This window comes from Notolabrus celidotus, chromosome 15, assembly GCF_009762535.1.
Source record: "Notolabrus celidotus isolate fNotCel1 chromosome 15, fNotCel1.pri, whole genome shotgun sequence".
NCBI lineage: Eukaryota > Metazoa > Chordata > Actinopteri > Labriformes > Labridae > Notolabrus > Notolabrus celidotus.
The window spans coordinates 32,619,860-32,638,279 of NC_048286.1; the positions used below are offsets into that span (position 1 = coordinate 32,619,860).

General features: G+C 42.9%; 2 protein-coding genes across 3 annotated transcripts in view; one reads left to right on the forward strand and one right to left on the reverse strand.

The window, feature by feature from the left end:
• LOC117826848 (acyl-coenzyme A thioesterase 11-like) overlaps nucleotides 1-10,821 on the forward strand; it is a 16,843-nt gene extending 6,022 nt beyond the window's left edge. For both annotated transcript variants that reach the window (XM_034703226.1, XM_034703227.1), the window contains exons 5-17: nucleotides 688-792; nucleotides 914-1,049; nucleotides 1,154-1,245; nucleotides 2,562-2,623; nucleotides 4,151-4,270; nucleotides 4,698-4,836; nucleotides 8,773-8,828; nucleotides 8,924-8,990; nucleotides 9,158-9,241; nucleotides 9,353-9,486; nucleotides 9,814-9,978; nucleotides 10,065-10,191; nucleotides 10,281-10,821. In XM_034703226.1, the coding sequence (XP_034559117.1) occupies nucleotides 688-792; nucleotides 914-1,049; nucleotides 1,154-1,245; nucleotides 2,562-2,623; nucleotides 4,151-4,270; nucleotides 4,698-4,836; nucleotides 8,773-8,828; nucleotides 8,924-8,990; nucleotides 9,158-9,241; nucleotides 9,353-9,486; nucleotides 9,814-9,978; nucleotides 10,065-10,191; nucleotides 10,281-10,520 (1,527 nt within the window). In that variant the 3' untranslated portion in view covers nucleotides 10,521-10,821. The remainder of the gene's footprint in view (nucleotides 1-687; nucleotides 793-913; nucleotides 1,050-1,153; nucleotides 1,246-2,561; nucleotides 2,624-4,150; nucleotides 4,271-4,697; nucleotides 4,837-8,772; nucleotides 8,829-8,923; nucleotides 8,991-9,157; nucleotides 9,242-9,352; nucleotides 9,487-9,813; nucleotides 9,979-10,064; nucleotides 10,192-10,280) is intronic.
• Nucleotides 10,822-13,326: 2,505 nt separating this feature from the next.
• fam151a (family with sequence similarity 151 member A) overlaps nucleotides 13,327-18,420 on the reverse strand; it is a 6,870-nt gene continuing 1,776 nt past the window's right edge. Inside the window, exons 2-5 of the mRNA XM_034702953.1 lie at nucleotides 16,865-17,035; nucleotides 16,094-16,200; nucleotides 15,712-15,891; nucleotides 13,327-13,679 (exon numbers count right to left, since the gene is read on the reverse strand). Of these exons, the coding sequence (XP_034558844.1) occupies nucleotides 13,380-13,679; nucleotides 15,712-15,891; nucleotides 16,094-16,200; nucleotides 16,865-17,035 (758 nt within the window). The 3' untranslated portion in view covers nucleotides 13,327-13,379. The remainder of the gene's footprint in view (nucleotides 13,680-15,711; nucleotides 15,892-16,093; nucleotides 16,201-16,864; nucleotides 17,036-18,420) is intronic.

Here is an 18,420-nt window from a genome sequence, read left to right on the forward strand (position 1 = left end):
TATTTAACATTTATATTTATATTTAACATTTATGTTTAACATTTATATTTATATTTTACATTTATATTTATATTTAACATTTATATTTAACATTTTGATTTAACATTTAGATTTATATTTAACATTTAGATTTATATTTAACATTTAGATGTAGCATTTGAATTTATCAATGATTTTAACTTAATATATTTTTTAACAACAAAATTAAAAAGAAAGGAAAATCACAAATGTTCCTCTAAATTTGATTTTATAAAAATAATTATTAAAAGTTCCTTCTACATTTTTGTGACATTTTGTATTTAAATATGGAGAAATGATTCTGTTATTTTCAGTGAGCACAACTTTACAAACGGCGCCCCGTAGTTTAGTGCAGACCTTTATGAGTTTACAGAGGGAAGGAAGATTTAAATCTGTAGCCTAGCTTGCTGCTGTTTCTCCTGCAGGTTCTCATTAGAGAGGCCGAGCTGAACTGACCCTACTTCAAAAACACTGAAATATCCCTTTAACTGGACACCCTCCTGCTTTAAACATCACTATCTTTGAGGTTACAGATCTCAGTGGTTACTTGACTTCTTCTTCTTCTTCTTGTAGAAGTGAAATGATGCTCACATGGATTACATATAAAAGTCTTAAAACTGCATGTTTGTTCTTTGAGCTTAAACTGATGTATCATCTGTTCTTCTGAAGGTGGGCGTACAGGTGAGCTGTGAGGACTTGTTCTCTGATCGCCACTGGAGAGTTTGTCACGCCTACGCCACCTTCGTCACGCAGCGCACTGACACGGGACAGAAGGTGAGAGATGATGGAGGAGGTCATGCCCCTTTTAGAAATGAAGAACATGGTTGATGTCCTGACCACACCTGTGAGTGTGTGTGTGTGTTTGTTAAATGTTCCATCACATGTGCTGACACAGGTGATCTTGAAGCCCTCTGTACCTCGCACTCAGAAGGAGCAGGTTGAGTACAGCGTCGCCGCTGAGAGGCGGCGGGTACGGATGGTGCACGATGACATCATCAAAGACCTGCTCTCCCACGGGTCCATCCAGCAGGGTAGGTCTGACACAGTATGCTACCTCACATACATATCCCTGAAAACCTTACATGTTATTGAAAGTGTGTGTGTGTGTGTGTGTGTGTGTGTGTGTGTGTGTCAGCTGATGTTACGGCAGAAGCCAATGCAGTGGCAGCAGAGAAGACCAAGGTGGAGAGTGTGGAGCTGGTTCTTCCGCCACACGCCAACCATCAGGTGACCCATTTATTGTTTTTCTATTTATCACAAGAACAAAAGGAGAAATGTCAGACACACAGGAGGAAAGCCCCCCCTATTTTAATCCACCTCACTAGCAAACATACATACAACAAACAAAACAAAACAAAATTCAAATCATATGACACACACACAGATCAGGTTTGGCGGGGCCTTAGTGTTTGGCTCGGCCCTACTCGTTGGGGGTCCATCGGGGCTGGGTGGGTGGCTGGTGTCCCTGTCACCCTCCGTCCCCCTTCTGTCCCCTCCCCTGCCGGGGCCTGGTCCGCAGCCGCCCTCGGGGCCGGGTTTCCCGGGGGTTCCCTCGCGGTCCTCTTCGGGGGTGGGGTGGCGCGCAGCTGGGGGGATGTTAGTACAGCAGCCATTGGGGTGTCCCTCCATGCCCCCGCGGCCTGGTCCATCAGTCGCGGGGCGCGGATGGGGGGCGTGGCTGGGGGGAGTGGTCGGGCCGGCTGGAGGGGGGCGGGGGGGATTGGCCCTGCCGCCTCTGCCCTCCCTCCGCTCCGGTGCACCGGTTGGCGGGCTCTGGTCCTGGTCCTGCCCGGCTGCCTGCTCCTGGTGCTGGGCCCCCTCGGCCCTGGTGGCTCCTTTGGCTCTGTCTTGGGGGGCTGTGGGGGCGGTGTTGTGGAGGTGTTCCTTGGGGGGGCTGCGGGATCTCTCCCCCCTCGCCCCCCTTTCCTCCTGCTGGGTGATCTGGGGGTCGCCCTGGGTGCTCCGGCGGTACCTGTTTGCTTCCGGTCTGGGTCCTTGGCTTGTCCCCTGGCCTGGGTCTCCCGCGGCGCGTTGGATCCTTCGGTCTGACTGCTCTCACGGCCCGGGTGCTGGGCCGAACCGCTCGGCTGATCTGACCCAAGTGGGATCATCATTCCTGATTTTGATCTTGTCTTGTGTTCTCTTTTGTGTCTTCTGAACATTTAGGTGTTCACCAAGAACATTTTCACATCATGATAAAAACATTAATCTGAAAACCTGTCAGCTTTAAGAGTTCTTGTGTTTCTTCTTTATTGCCGTCTTGCAGAATCCCCAGAGCTTTGGCTTTGGACAGGTAGTCCATATGAAGCTTTTTGAGATGTTTCTGGATTGACTTTAGTTTTGTTTGTGCGCTTGAAAGAAACTGCAAATGTACAGATGATTCAGAATGTGATTCATCTCTGTGCTATAAATAACACTTTTTAAGATGGAAGCTTGGGGCCATAAATAAATGGACTTTGGGCCGTAATTGGCCCCCGGGCCGTAGTTTGGACATGCCTGCTTTAGAGTTTAGGTTTCATGGTCTCTGTTTATTGAACCATCAGGTGAACACGTTTGGAGGACAGATCATGGCCTGGATGGTGAACGTAGCTATGATAGCTGCCAGGTACAAACACACACACACACACACACACACACATTTTAAATTCTTCATTTGAAACCACAGAGTCAGGCTTTTACTTGCACACACTCAGTCATACACACAGGTACACACACCTGTACAAAGCTCCCAGGTCGGGCTTTATGAATGAAGAAGCTTTGAGCTAGAAAGAAAACATGGAGTTATTGATTGAACGATGCTAATGGGAAAATATTTTTACACTCAATTCATTGTTTCAAATATTTTTGAGCAGAGGTAGTGAAAAAAACGCCAAACACTCTTTATGTCTTTAAAGGTGACATATCATGCAAAATTGACTTTTTAATGGTTCTCTACCTGAAATATGTGTCCATGTCTACAAACCCCCTGAAAATGAAAAGAATCCATTCTGCCCCTGTTCTGATTTCTCCACCTTTCTGTAAATGTGTGCTGAAACCAGCCGTTTCAGACTTCCATGTTTTTGTTACGTAACAACAATATCCGGTCTGTCACGGAGTCAGAGCTCGGAGCTTGTTCAGCCCATAGACTGTATAAAATAATACTGAATCCCTCCTCCGTTTTTCATTACCTGCACACATGTGTGCTAACAAGGAGCTTAGGAGAGAGGCATGCTAGTTGTAGGCTGTCTTAATAAACACAAAGGTCGGTTTTACTCCCCACGTCTGCAGATTTGAAGATCTAGTGGATGATTTTTATTTGTCATGGATAAGTGCTAGCGCTAATTAGCATAGCCACATAGCTACATGTTCATAGCTGTAGCTGTAGCTGTGTACCAAGACACACGTCTACATACTGACAAATAAAACAACAAGAAACTCTAAATCTGTGACCAATCCTTCAGAAAGGTCCGGCTGCCTTTCTGGCAGAGGTCGGTTTTACTCCCCACGTCTGCAGATTTGAAGATCTAGTGGGTGATTTTTATTTATCATGGATAAGTGCTAGCGCTAGTTAGCATAGCCACATAGCTACATGTTCGTAGCTGTGTACCAAGACACACGCAGACATACTGATAAATAAAACAACAAGAAACACTAAATCTGTGACCAATCCTTCAGAAAGGTCCTGCTGCAGGAGCCTCTCCGTCAGGATCAGATTCTGGATCAGATTCAGAGGGTTGAAGTAACGTGATCTCTGAGCAGCCGTGTATATTCAGCCAACATGTAAACATTAGATCAACGTGCTGGACAGCCGAGGCACATCCACTTCCTGAGGGGGCGTGGTCAGAGAGAAAACAGAGTGTTGTGAGGAGGACTGAAGAAGAGGGTTTTTCAGGCAGACCAAAATCTGATTTCAAAGTGTTTTTTTGAGCATAAACTTTAAAGACATGTTTTGGGGACCTCTTAGACCAATATATGTTGATGAAAAAAGCGTGATATGTCACCTTTAAACATGGCTGTTAGATCTTCCCCTGGTACGAGTCTCCATCTATCTGTTCCAGGACTTCTTTTTTAAGACTCTAGATAATTATTTCCTGAAGGTCACTTTCAGGGGAAACAATTGTCTGGTGCAATCTCTCACTTTGTCTCCACGCAGCCGTCTGTGTCAGGCTCACCCGACTTTGAGGACCATCGACATGTTCACCTTCAGAGGACCGTCTCAGGTTGGAGACAGACTGCTGCTCAGGGCTATCGTCAACAACGCCTTTAAGAACAGGTATCACTCCGTCCAGACCATAAACGCAAAAACAGGAAGATCAGTTAGAAATCCACTTTGATTATCAAATCCAGACAAACCTGGTACAATTTTCACAAATACACTCTGGAACATGATGAGGTTTGGGCAGGAGATGAGTGTTTTGACAGTTTCTGCATTTATTTCACTGCCATATATAAACAGACGGATGTACAGACATCTTTGCAGTACTTGTCTTAAAGATAGCTCTCCCTCTTGGACCCTCAGTTAAAGGTCTTTGTTCTCTTTGTTGCGTGTTGCTCTTCCAGGTTTGCACCAGTCCCATGCCTTAAGTATCGTTTTCCCCTCCTACTCGCTCAAAGTGATTTTCCCCAAATGTTTGCATTGTGCATTAAAGAAAAAGAGTGATCAGAAAGATTTAATCTGATGACTTTAATGTGTTCTTCAGTATTGAGGTGGGGGTGCGTGCAGAGGCCTACCAAGGGGTTGGACCCAACCGACACATTAACTCTGCGTTCATGACCTTCGAGGTCCTGGATGACCACGAGAAGCCACGGACGCTACCACGGATAAGACCTGAACCCCTGGTGAGTCAGCTGGTGGAGTAAAACACACTGAGACATCCTGCATTTATAATCTCTGAACCTTCAGCACCAACCGGTTCAGCAGAATCTCTTTGACCTGATGACTGATGTGTGATCAGCTCCCTGAAGATCAGTATCTGATGTCTCTTTTTGCCCTGTCTGCTCTGATGGAGGTGATGATATGTGTATTCTGTTTGGATTGCCACTTTTTATAATCATGATGGAATGCTTCGTGCAAACCGAGCAGCTCTTCTTTACTGCACAGAGTTTGTGTCTCTGTTAGAGAGGCTGTTTTTCAGCAGACACTAAGAAAGAAAGAAGAGAGCAGACAGTGCTCTGATGTGATGAATGCAAAAGGTGAATAGTTCTCAGGGGGGGGCGGCATCATCTCCTACGGGTCATAAGAGCAGGCCAAGACGTACCAGGAGTAATGTGATTGAAATACAGGTTTGGTGGTGTTTTGGAGGACATTTGTTTAAGACTGAATGAACCAAAGATTCATACTTAGAAACCAGTTTCAACTTGATACTAATTGTAAAAGATTTTGGCCTGCAGCTGTTTTAAACTCGACAGTTTAAACACAAACCACATAAGTGTTTCAGTTTTCTCTCTAACTGGAACAAGATATCAAGTCTCCTACATTTCATTAACATGACATCAAGACCGGATCAGATCCAGTCCCATCTTCCAAACAGGACTCAGTCTGGTCTCATCTTAATCCACCATGAGCAGAGCACTTTGCAGCATTTAGCAAGTTACAGTGGCAAGGACAAACTTCCTTTAACAGGCAGAAACCTCCAGCAGGACCAGACTCATGTTAGACACACATCTGCTGAGACCGTGTTGGAGAGAGGGATAGAGGGAGATGAAGAAAGAGAGAGAGATGATAGTGGGGAGACAGATAGTAGTAGTTGTAGCAGCTGGAGTCTGGAACGTCCACAGCAGCAGAGATCCAGAGGAACCTACGAGACAAGGGAGCTCAGGGACTCCAGAAAGGTCTAAGAAAAGAGAGAAGAGAGGGAGACCAGAAGAAAGAAAAAGAGGAGAATAAATGGTGAAGGAATGACTGAAGGAAAGGACGGGATAAGAAAAGGAGACAGAGAAAGAAAGAAAGAAAGAAAGAAAGAAAGAAAGAAAGAACAAAGGAATGAATGAAAGAAAAAAGAAGAATGGAATGAAAGAAAGAAAGAGGGAAAGAATGAAAGAGCAAAAGAAAGAAAGAAAGAAAACAAAGGAATGAAAGAAAGAAGGAAGAAAGCAAAAAGGAAAGAACGAAAGAAAGAAGGACCCAAAAAAGGAATCTACAGCAGAGATCCAGAGGAACCCACGAGACAAGGGAGCTCAGTGACTCCAGAAAGGTCTATGGTTAGTAACTTTAATGGGACAGGAAGAGTTAAAGTGAGAGACAGGCAGAGAGAGGAGAGAGAGAGAAAGACAGGATCCCAGTGTGTCAGTCTAAGCCTATAGCAGCATAACTAAGAGCTGGTCTAAGCCTGATCCAGCTCTAACTATAAGCTTTATCAAAAAGGAAAGTTTGAAGCCTACTCTTAAAAGTAGAGAGGGTGTCTGCCTCCCGGACCCTGACTGGTAGATGATTCCAAAGGAGAGGGGCCTGATAACTGAAGGCTCTACCCCCCATACTACTTTTAGAGACTTTAGGTACGGTGAGCAGGCCTGCATGCAGAAAGGTCTATGGTTAGTGACTTTAATGCTATTATTGCAGGGCTGCATACATTACAGTACTCTCTGCAGCCTTCAGTATAAGTCACAAAACATGGGATATGAACAAGATTTAATGGCAGGGCACAAAGCAAAGTCAGAACAAACTCCGTTCTAACCACAGTGTAACACACACAGCTTTTATTGTCCCAGTTTTACTGATCTAATCTTTAGAGATGTAGAGGTGAGGCTGGACAGGTCTGAAGGTGTGGTTGATCAAAGATCAGAGCGATAAACTTTACCCGACATCAACACCTCAACTGAACTCAGCTCAGCTTTATTTATACAGCACCTTTGATACATACAAGCTTCACACAAACACAGAGAGACAGAAAACAAGTGAAATACTTAAAACCCACCTCCAACATTTTATTTTGCTTTTTATTTATTGTGGCTTTTTTCTTGTGTTATCTATTGTGGTTTTAATATCTATTCTTTTTTAATTACTATTTTTTTTTTATTGATAGTGTTTTTAAGCTTGTACAGCACTTTGGCCGACTGTGGTTGTTTTTTTATATTTGCTCTATAAATACAGTTTGACTTGACTTGACTTGAAATGTGTATAATAAAATACATAATCATGAAAAAGATACTTAAAGATAAAATAAAATCAATCCAGTAAAATTAATAAAATCAGTAAGAGTAGAAAGCAAAAATAAAAATTAGTTAAAGCTAAGCACTAAAAATGAATATGTAACTAAATAGATAACATACATTAAAGGCCCTGTGAGGAGTTTTGAACTGACTGAGAAATTGATACTGATGCCTCTTTATGACCTTCAATGGCAAACAAGACCATCAGCAGCAACACTGACACCTTCTCTGTTGTAATTTTTAATGCCTGAAACCGCCCTGAGGGGGTAGGTGTCAGACCAGATGATGGACATCTTGCTTCAGAAACAAACTTTATTTCTCAGTTTTCATGGAAAATAATCACATTGCCTGAGAAAGTTGACTGTTGAACACAACAGGATGAGGCTTTTGTTGAAAACACTACTTTTGCATGTTTAGGACAAGAAATAAGAGGTATCACTCTGTCCACAAGGGGGCGCCAGAACCGATACGAAACAAAAGCTCCTCACAGCAGCTTTAAATTTGTTAAAACAATAATAATAGTAATAATAACTATTATTATGAGTAGAAAATTAGAAAATAATAATTATGATAATTATGATGATTAAAAAATACAAAATTAATAATAATGATACTAACAATAATAATAACAGTAATAATTATATATATATATATATATATATATATAATTATTACTATTATTATAATAAAATAATTATAATAATAATAATAACAACAACAATAATAATGATAATAATAATTATTATTATTATAATAATTATTATAATGATAATAATAATAAGAAATAATTGTATTAATAATATCAAAATAATTAAAATAATAATAATAATAAAAATAATAAAAAATAACATTATTATTATTATTATTATTATTATTATTATTATTATTATTATTATTATTATTATATAAACATGGTGACAATTTCAAAGGAACAACACCATCACTGTAAATTCCCAGGAGGATCAACCGTTTGTTATTGCAGCAGCTCTTGTTATAGTGTTCTCACATTTATGATTCACACTATGGAGGGTGAAGCTGCAGTGTATCAGTGGATCTGATGATAAGAGTACTTTGTTTTTTACAAGATACACTGACGGCATTCTCGGCCGACATACCAAGACTGAGGTTACCCGGAGAACAACCCTCCCAGGTTTCTACATGTTTGATCATTCAGGATTCAGATGTGTAAATGATAAACCAGGATTTATGACAGAAGGATGAGAGCACCGAACCCAGACTTTAGACCTGCATGAGCACGGTGTTCTTGTTTTCACTCCCCCTGCTTGTTTAAATAATCCCGTGGCCTATAACAGGATGTAACTCAAATAAGAAGCGTGCACATGAGAGAAAGAATGTGCATGAATTACTTCACATTCATCTGGATTGCTTAATGATATCAACAAGTGCAGTGTGCTGTGTAGAAGGATGTAACTTTGAGACTCAAAGGTCATATAAGCAGCAGTTCAGCTCTGTAGTAGAGAAGGAGAAGAGGAGAGAGGACTTCCACTGAGGTCTTTAGATGTACAACAGAACATCTGCATCATAAACTGAGGTTTGAATTTGACAAACCTTTTACAAGATGAGTAGATTTTGAATTCATCCTTTCTCTTGTTCTATCCTTTACAGGAAGGGGAGCGACGCTTTCAAGAAGCCATAGCCAGGAAGAAGATCCGATTGGACAGGTTGCCCCGTCTGATGATGCTTTTGAAGATCTTTGTTAACTTTCAGATCCAACATTCTCAACACAGGTTACATTGTTCTTCTTTCTTTGTTTCAGGAAGTACATCATCTCCCGGAAGCAGACTGAGGGGCCTCTGTCTGTTCCCTGGGATCCCAGAAACCAGGTGAGAGAAACCAAGGTGTGGAGATCCTACAGGACAGGTAACGACCTCATGTGTTGTGATGGATGCAGAACTGACGGTCTCATGTGGAGAGGTACGGTGAGGTATGCTAGACTGTGGTTACACTCTTCATGCTCCCTTCATGTGTGTGTGTGTTTGTGTGTTTCCAGGTTTATATAAGCTACAACAATGTGTCAGCTCTGAAGATGTTGGCTGCAAGAAAAAAGTGGCGCCTGAGCTCTGAGAAAGATAAGGTACGTGCTGCTCCCTCCCTCCCTCCGAGGACGAGTGTCTTCTTCATGTGTCAGGCTGATTCATCTCGTCCCCGTCCCCCCCTGAGAGTCAGAGTGTTTCTCTTTCCTCAGGTTCGTCTCTTCACCCTGGAGCAGAAGTCCATCTTGAGTATCCGGGTGGAGTCAGAGGTGGATGTTCCTGCACGCAGAGCCTTTTGTCTGCTGGCTGAGCTGAGCAACAGAACCAAATGGGACACACATTATCAGTAATGCTCTCTCTCTCACACACACACACACAATGTTTTCAAGCTTTGCAAACTGCTCCTGCACGGCCTGCAGAAAGGTCAGAGTGCTGGATGTGTGGTTGGAGCGTCAGATTAACCGTGCAGACGTGAGAAGCTGCAGAGAGAGAACAAGTGTTTGACTGTTCTTCATATGATGAAGCCAAGATATTGTCTCTTACAGTGGCTGGGAGGTGCAATGCAAATTTATTTAAAAGTGTTTCATCCTTCTAAACCATCGTAGTCTCTATTTTTCAAATAATCCACATTTCATCAACGTCCTCATCAGTGCTGTCTCTCTTTTTAAATCAGGAACTGTGAGTTAATCCACCGGGTTGACGATGACGACTTCTTGTACCGCGTGGTGACTCCATCAGTGCATCACGGAGGCCTGCTCCCACCTTCAGCCTGTCAGGGGGAAGGGGTTCTCCAGGACTTCATCTTGTTGGCGTCCAAGAGGAAGCCGTGTGGCATCGGGTGAGTTCAGTGACCGAGCGGCTGAGATCAGAGTCGACGACGAGGCACGAGCTGCAGGATCAACCTTTGATTCTTTCCCCCTGCAGAGATCCGTATGTCATCGCCCTGCGCTCAGTGTCTCTGCCCACTCACCCTCCAGCTGAGGGGATTAACAGAGGAGAGGTTCTGTGTGCTGGATTCACCATTCTAGAGACCAAAAACAACACCTCCATCGTACGACAGACACTCCTCTTAATGATTAACGGGTCAGGTTACATCCACATATCTCTCCTAACCTCTCTGTTCTTTTATCTTACCTCCAGATCAGTTACTACAACCAAGCCTCTCCAGAGGTTCTGCCCTACATCTCCACTGACATCGCCGGCCTCTCCTCCACTTTCTACCACAGCTTCTGCTCCTGCAGCCAGTACCTGACGAGGAACAGACGGCAGTCTACCCCCATGACGCAAACAAGCCTAGAGCAGGCCTCGAGTACAGACAGTCCCACCTATGATATAGAAGCTGACGGCCTGTCGATGGCTCTCTGCAGCACGCAGCTGTAGTCAGTCAGTGGAGCTCTCCAGGCCAGTTTAGAGATAGGAGTGGACTCAAACTGCTGTTCATACAACATGGTACCATTCACTGTCAGTCATCCAAAGATCAAACCTGCGTTCAAACTTCTGACACTTTGTTTTGATACTAAGATTATAGGAAAACATGCAATAAGAACAGAGTCGATATTATATAAAGTGCAACAACATGACTTCAGAAAACACTGAGGCTTATCTGAACTTTGTTTGTGCACAAATAAACAGGATCCCAGTGAGTCAGTTCCCCCGGCACTCTAAGCCTATAGCAGCATAACTAAGATCTGGTCCAAGCCTGATTCACTTCTGACTATGAGCAGAGCACTTTGCAGCATTTAGCAAGTTACAGTGGCAAGGACAAACTTCCTTTAACAGGCAGAAACCTCCAACAGGACCAGACTCATGTTAGACACACATCTGCTGAGACCGTGTTGGAGAGAGGGATAGAGGGAGATGAAGAGAGAGAGAGAGAGAGAGATGATAGTGGGGAGATGGATAGTAGTAGTTGTAGCAGCTGGAGTCTGGCACGTCCACAGCAGCAGAGATCCAGAGGAACCTACGAGACAATGGAGCTCAGGGACCCCAGAAAGGTCTAAGACAAGCGAGAAGAGAGGGAGACCAGAAGAAAGAAAAAGAGGAGAATACAATGGTGAAGGAATGATAGAAGGAAAGGACGGGATAAGAAAAGGAGAAAGAAAGAAAGAAAGAAAGAAAGGAAGGAAGGAAGGAAAGAAAGAAAGACAGAAAGACAGAAAGGAAGGAAAGAAAGAAAGAAAGAAAGAAAGAAAGAAAGGAAGGAAGGAAGGAAAGAAAGAAAGACAGAAAGGAAGGAAAGAAAGAAAGAAAGAAAGAAAGAAAGGAATGAAGGAAGGAAGGGAAGGCAGGAAAGACAGAAAGGAAGGAAGGAAAGAATGAAAGAAAGGAAGGGAAGGAAGGAAGGAAGGAAGGAAGGAAGGAAGGAAGGAAGGAAGGAAGGAAGGAAGGAAGGAAGGAAGGAAGGAAGGAAGGAAGGAAGGAAGGAAAGAAAGAAAGAAAGAAAGAAAGAAAGAAGAAAGAAAGGAAGGATGGAAGGAAGTGTAGGAAGGAAGGAAAGAAAGAAAGAAAGAAAGGAAGGAAGGAAAGAATGAAAGAAAGGAAGGGAAGGAAGGAAGGAATGAAGGAAGGGAAGGAAAGAAAGAAAGAAAGGAAGGAAGGAAAGAATGAAAGAAAGGAAGGGAAGGAAGGAAGGAAGGAAGGAAGGAAGGAAGGAAGGAAAGAAAGAAAGCCAGAAAGGAAGGAAGGAAAGAAAGAAAGAAAGAAAGAAAGAAAGGAATGAAGGAAGGAAGGGAAGGAAAGAAAGAAAGAAAGGAAGGAAGGAAAGAATGAAAGAAAGGAAGGGAAGGAAGGAAGGAAGGAAGGAAGGAAGGAAGGAAGGAAGGAAGGAAGGAAGGAAGGAAGGAAGGAAGGAAGGAAGGAAGGAAGGAAGGAAGGAAAGGAAAGGAAAGGAAAAAGGAATGAAAGAAGGAAAGAAAGAAAGGATGAATAACAGACCCCAAAAAGGAATCTACAGCAGAGATCCAGAGGAACCTACGAGACAAGGGAGCTCAGGGACTCCAGAAAGGTCTATGGTTAGTAACTTTAATGGGACAGGAAGAGTTAAAGTAAGAGACAGGCAGAGAGAGGAGAGAGAGGGAAAGACAGGATCCCAGTGTGTCAGTCTAAGCCTATAGCAGCATAACTAAGACCTGGTCCAAGCCTGATCCAGCTCTAACTATAAGTTTGAAGCCTACTATTGAAAGTAGAGAGGGTGTCTGCCTCAAAGACCCCGACTGGTAGATGATTCCAAAGGAGAGGGGCCTGATAACTGAGGGTTCTACCTCCCATACTAGATGGGTTTCCATGATCTGTGTCCTTTGAGTTTGTGGTTTAGTATCCACTGCAGCGTTTATGACTCCTGCTGTGAATGTGGATCTCTTCAGATCTACTCACAGATAACTGGTCTCTCTCCCCTCCACTGGTTCACCACCTAAACAGCTTATATCAGATTTTTTGTTGAACTTGTACTTCCCTTTTCGTCACCTCACACGTCACATTGTGGTTTCCTCTGCAGTTGCAACACTTTGGTTACATCCCTCTCTTACATTGCTCTCACTCATGATCCATCTGTTCATCCGTGCACCTTCTCCTCCCTTACACGTCTGAGCAGTGTGTCCAAATCTTAAAGCATCTAATTGTTCTAGTTTACATCCTCCCTGACAGTCTGGCTCATATATCCTGGAGTAACGTCCCCCCTCCTGTCCTCCTACCTCTCCTCTCCTCATCTCTGAAGACTTGCGGTCTCCTTGTCCTCTTCAGTCTACCCTTTTTTTATATTTGTGAAGTTCATTGATTATGACCCTGCCTTATTGACACGCTGAGTTATGAACCCTTTAAACAGTGAAGCTTTGACCTTTGACCCCAGCTGCATTTCATCTGAAACTAGTGATGGGTGTTTCATATTTGTTCTGTCCACTTTGTTCGTGAACACTCGTTTATTAAAGACAACAGCTCTGAGTATTACACCGCTGGCTGTGTGGGAGACTGTTTGTTCTGCACAGCATCACAGTCTTCTTCTTCTTCTTCTTCTTCTTCTTCTTCTTCTTTGGAAACTGAGAATAAAAGATGTTAACATGTCAAAGCAACACGTATGTAGCATGTTCACTGTGTGACGACGCCTCCCACTCTGCCTGTCTCTCTCTTCACATAACTCAAAGATTTTTCTCAAACTAAACCCATGAACAGTAGAGACTGATGAACACATGAATAACACACATTCCTCTTTTTTAATGCTGAATTTTGGGGTGATCATATTTGTCCTCAGGGTTGGTCTGGTATCATGTAGAGGTTTGTGTTTGCTCCTCCTTCACGCTGAGTCAGAAGTCCTTTAATAAACTCTGCAGCGCTGGTTTTCGTGGCGTCTTCCACTATAAGGTCGTATCTGTCCATCAACTCCACCAGAGACCTCAGCGCCTCCTGTCCTTCAGGCAGCGAGTCCAGACGTAGAGCCACCCTCTGAGATAAACCCGTCACTGTCTCTGGGATCAGAGGAGGCCAGTTTGGTTCTTGAAGGACGAGGGTGACGTACGGGAACAGCTCCTCTACTTTGGATGCAAACTCCTGAGAGAGAGAGGAGAGAGGTTATAAGAGAGGATGAACATGAGTGTGTAGAGAAGAGGTGCACACATACAAGCGTCTGAATACTTCACTTCTTGAAGAAACCTGAATAAGGACACTTTGAAGCTTCCTTTGACTTCTCCTGAGGAAATTGTAGTGTTCAGTCAGCATCAGCCACACTGGTTATGATCTATAGTTCTAACTGTGAATGTATAATAACCCTTATTCACCTCCTCCCTCAGTTTGGCAGCCGTTGTTTCTCATTTCCTTTTCCATTTCCTTATTAGGAACATGGTGAAGTATTGAAACATGCACGGTATGTATGATGCATCAAACCTGAAGTTTGCATTAATTATCAACATTATACCAAAATATACAATAGTGATCTAAGCATGCGCCCCATGTACAGAAGCTATCATAGTCTCCCAGCCTTCTCTATTTGCTGCACGTCTTCCCTAACTCTTTACTCCCCACATTTTCTGTCTCTCTCCAGCTTTCCTGTCCAATAAAGGCCCAAAATTCCAAAACATAACTTTAAAAAAAATATATTTATGTATATTTAAAGTGGTTTATACAGATCCTTGTTAAAAGTAACGCTCAGTAAAATGCCTGAACTGATGTCACTGTCCTCAGAGTGGAGGCACAGAGTTCCTCTTTATGGGTCTAGAACTACTAAAGGCAGCTTTACATCAGTCTACATCAGGGGTTCCCATAGTGTGGGTTGGGACCCCCTGGAGGGTCGCGAGACACAAATGAGGGGTCATGAGATGTCTTCCAGAATGTTATTATTTTTTTAAGTTATCTAGAAATAGTACATTTCAGAAGGGCTGCACGGTGGGTGGTGCAGTGGGTAGCGCTGTTGCCTCACAGTTAGAAGGTTCCTAGTTCAAATCCCCGGCTTCTGTGTGGAGTTTGCATGTTCTCCCCGTGCATGCGTGGGTTCTCTCCGGGTACTCCGGCTTCCTCCCACAATCCAAAAACATGCTCAGGTTGATTGATCACTCTAAATTGCCCATAGGTGTGAGTGTGTGCGTGAATGGTTGTCTGTCTCTCTGTGTTAGCCCTGTGATAGGTTGGCGACCTGTCCAGGGTGTAACCTGCCTTCCGCCCGAAGTCAGCTGGGATAGGCTCCAGCCCACGGTGATCCCTAACGGGATAAGCGGTCAAGATAATGGATGGATGGATAGTACATACCACCCATTATAGTAAAAAATATCAACAAAATGAGTAGTTAAACTTGAAATAAAAGCTTGAAAATATAAAGTGTAATGAGTGTTCAGCCTTTCTTTGTTGCCAGCTGACTCCTAAGTTTAGGGTTAGTGAACAGTTAATTATCTAAAGCATCAGTAGCAGCAGGTTAATTCATAACAGCACAGGAAACACAGACACATGCTCATATAGGTAGGGTCATTTTCTGCAGACCAGCTAAATGAAGCCACATTAAATCACTTTGAGGGACAGTCAGGGTCGCAAGTCTTTGGCATCTATATTTTGGGGGTCCCGGGCTGAAAAGTTTGGGAACCCCTGGTCTACATGACCCAGCGAGCAGTCCAGACTCTATAAGAGAGACAGTGGTCAAAGTCAAGTCCACAACCAAGACTTTAGACATGATCAAGGAAAAAACCCTGATTCAAATCTTATCTGGAACCCTGAGCTGAAGACTGAAGAGCAGGAGAGAAATGAGCTCTGTGGTCCTCTTTAAAGTCTTGTGGCAGCATCTGAAGGAGCTGTGACTCATGTCTGAGAGAGAGAAATATCTGACCTTAATGCAAGACTGGACTTAAAAATCATCAATGTGCAGCTATAATTATATTAGATTATTATCAGATCATCAGAGCTGCTGCTTCAGGGTCGTTTTTAAAGACTGGGGAAGTCTGGTGGCATAGTCCTTTAAAGTAAGAGACTGGATTCATATTTAAATCTCTGCAAAAAGTAAGAATGGCTGCAGGAGGGAACAACTTTCAGTGTGAAACTGGAGCTCAGATATCATGTACTCTAAGTCCATGGAGGTGTGAGTAGTGTAAGAACTACATACCTTGGTGTCGTCAGTGCTCTGTAAACCCTCCATGCTGATCCAGATGGGCCTGTAGAGCTCCTCTCTGCTGTAGGCTGAGTGCAGCAGTTCCAGGGAGGCTTCCAGAAGCTGCTGAGTACGGATCTGCAGGTAAACACCCCAGGGAGCATCAGCTCTCTGCCCGAGCAGCTGCAGTACATCCTGCAGACACATTCACAAGACATAGGCTTCATTTATCCACGAGGGAATGTATGCAGCGAAACACAAAACATGCCTTTGGACTTAACTGACTTCTTATGTGTTGATTTTATTCTCTTGTTTTCTCTGTCAGCACAGTATAGAATTTAATCCACTAATCTAAGAGAACATTAAAACACAGTAAAGTGTTTTTTCATTAGATTACCTGCAGTGTGAGCACCTCTGAGCTCATCCCAGAACCTGCCACTAGAGGGACTCCAGGGTGTTTGCTGTGAGAAGCCACTCGTACTACCAACATACCACCAACACCGTCTGGACTCACACAGATGTTAGAGGCAAAACAGTGAAGATTAACAGAGTCATTAATGTATTAATATCCTGAATGAGCAACTAGAAGAAAGTTTATTTATCTTCTGTGCAGGAAACTGATCTCTGCAGTGTCACCACATGAAACGTTGCTGCTTCTAGTTATAGCATTAACAGAGATAACAGGACAACATGAGAGGAACTTCATGATGTTAGTTCCAGGTTCATGTGGTATGCACTGTGGAAAAAAACAGGGATCCTCTTTGTTTTCTATTTCTCCCCAGGGCCTGACAACGGCTTTGTTTGCTTTGCATTTTGTCCTCAAGCACACACAGACACACAACCCAGAGGATTCTTTGGTATGATGCAAGAATGATTTATTCCCTTCAAACTGTTGATGTCTCACCTTATATTCACATGTTCTCTTTCCTCACTGTTACACTGACACATGATTAGGTCCTCAAAAACACCTCTGAATTAGCAGCTTGTTATTATAACTTACATTATGTTTGCATGCCTTATCAAACATAACTCAGCTAGGTTCAAACACAGGTGACCACTACAAGAGGACCCAGAAGTGAGTGCTTCAAAGTACAGAACGACTGATCAGAAGAAGCATTTATCTTTAATGCCTCAAGAAAAAGGAAGAAGTGTGAACGTGCCGACATACCAGAGAGCTGAGCTAACAGGGAGGTCCGATCCCTGACTGTAAACCAGTGGACTTCCAGGCTGTTGGGTTGCGTGACTGTTGATGGGGAATCAAGGTCTGAGTTGTGAGGTGGATTAAAGAAGTCCATCAGGTCTCCACCAGGATAGAATCTCCTCACACGGCTCTGCTGCCCTGTCCACGGAGTTTACACACTCATTATCAAACTGCAACAACAAGTCGTTACAACCTTTACAATACCAGAATAATTTAAGGTGTAACTCTTTATGAAAGAGGCAATTTGTTTCTTGTTTTCATAGTCATAGTCATAGGATACATGGAGGAGCCTCTCTTAGATTTAAAAGCGTTCCTTTAAGGTTCTCTTTGGACAGGGACGATTTTGTCGTACATTAATACACATTTATTGTCTCAGCATGGTCATGTGGTCCAAGCCTAGAGCGAAGAAATGGGAAATATAAAACATGATAAAATCAGTAATAATGATATAACTGAGAGTGAAGGAACACTGAGATCAGAAAGACAGATCTTTAATCATCCACAACTGTTCAAGTTTATGAGAATCCCTGCCCTACAAGGTATCCCATAGGAAAAGATATTTAGAGAGGAGATCTCAAAAGTGTTTCATTTCTGTCTCCTAGACAACAATGAGATCTGTTTGAAAGCAAAATGAGACTATAGCTTATGTCCCCTGTTTCTCATTCTTGCCTCCAGAGAAAAGTTGCAAAAAGTCTCAGCTTAGTCTCCCTGATGAAATGATTCTCAGGTATTTCTCAAGTGTTGTGACTCCTTTTGAGCTCAGGTGGAGAAATCAGGGAGCTCTCTCAATCTAACCTCATCCATTTGTTTTTGTCAGACTCAGTTTTTGTGTCTCAAGTTGAGCTCAGATGGAGCAAAGAAAGAGCCTGAGCTCATCTTTTCATCAACATTTATAGTGCCCTGCAAAATTAAGATTTCAATGTAACTTTCCACAAACTTACAATTCTCATTAAAACATTTGAACCACTTCAAGATCAGATATTTAGATGTGAAATGATCTCTTCTTTGACTTCACAGTATGGTCCTTCCTTTACAAGTCTGTTTGGAACGAAACAACTTCACAAAGATTTAGTGGATTTGAGAGAAACTGTAACAGATAGAGATTTCATACCAGGTATGACAGACCATTTATTTAATTCAATTCAATTCCCGGCCAGTCGACCATTTCCTGCATGTCTTCCCCCGCTCCCCACTCCCCACATTTCCTGTCTCTCTTCAGCTGTTCTGTCAAATAAAGGCAAAAAGGCCAAAAATATATTTTTAAAAAAAAGAGAAGAAAATGAGCCATTAATGAGATCTCTCATTTAAGTCTCAAATAAGACTCATGTCATGGTCTCAACTATTTCTCCTACTGAATTTTAGGAAAAACTAATGAGAAACTAATGAGAACAATTTGAAACTTGAATGAGGCTGAAGTGAGAATCTCAATTTGGTCTCCAGAGACTTAGAAGAGAAAGTCTTGAGCAGTAACATTTTCCTCTGGGATTTGATACCACCAACCAACCAACCAACCAACCAACCAA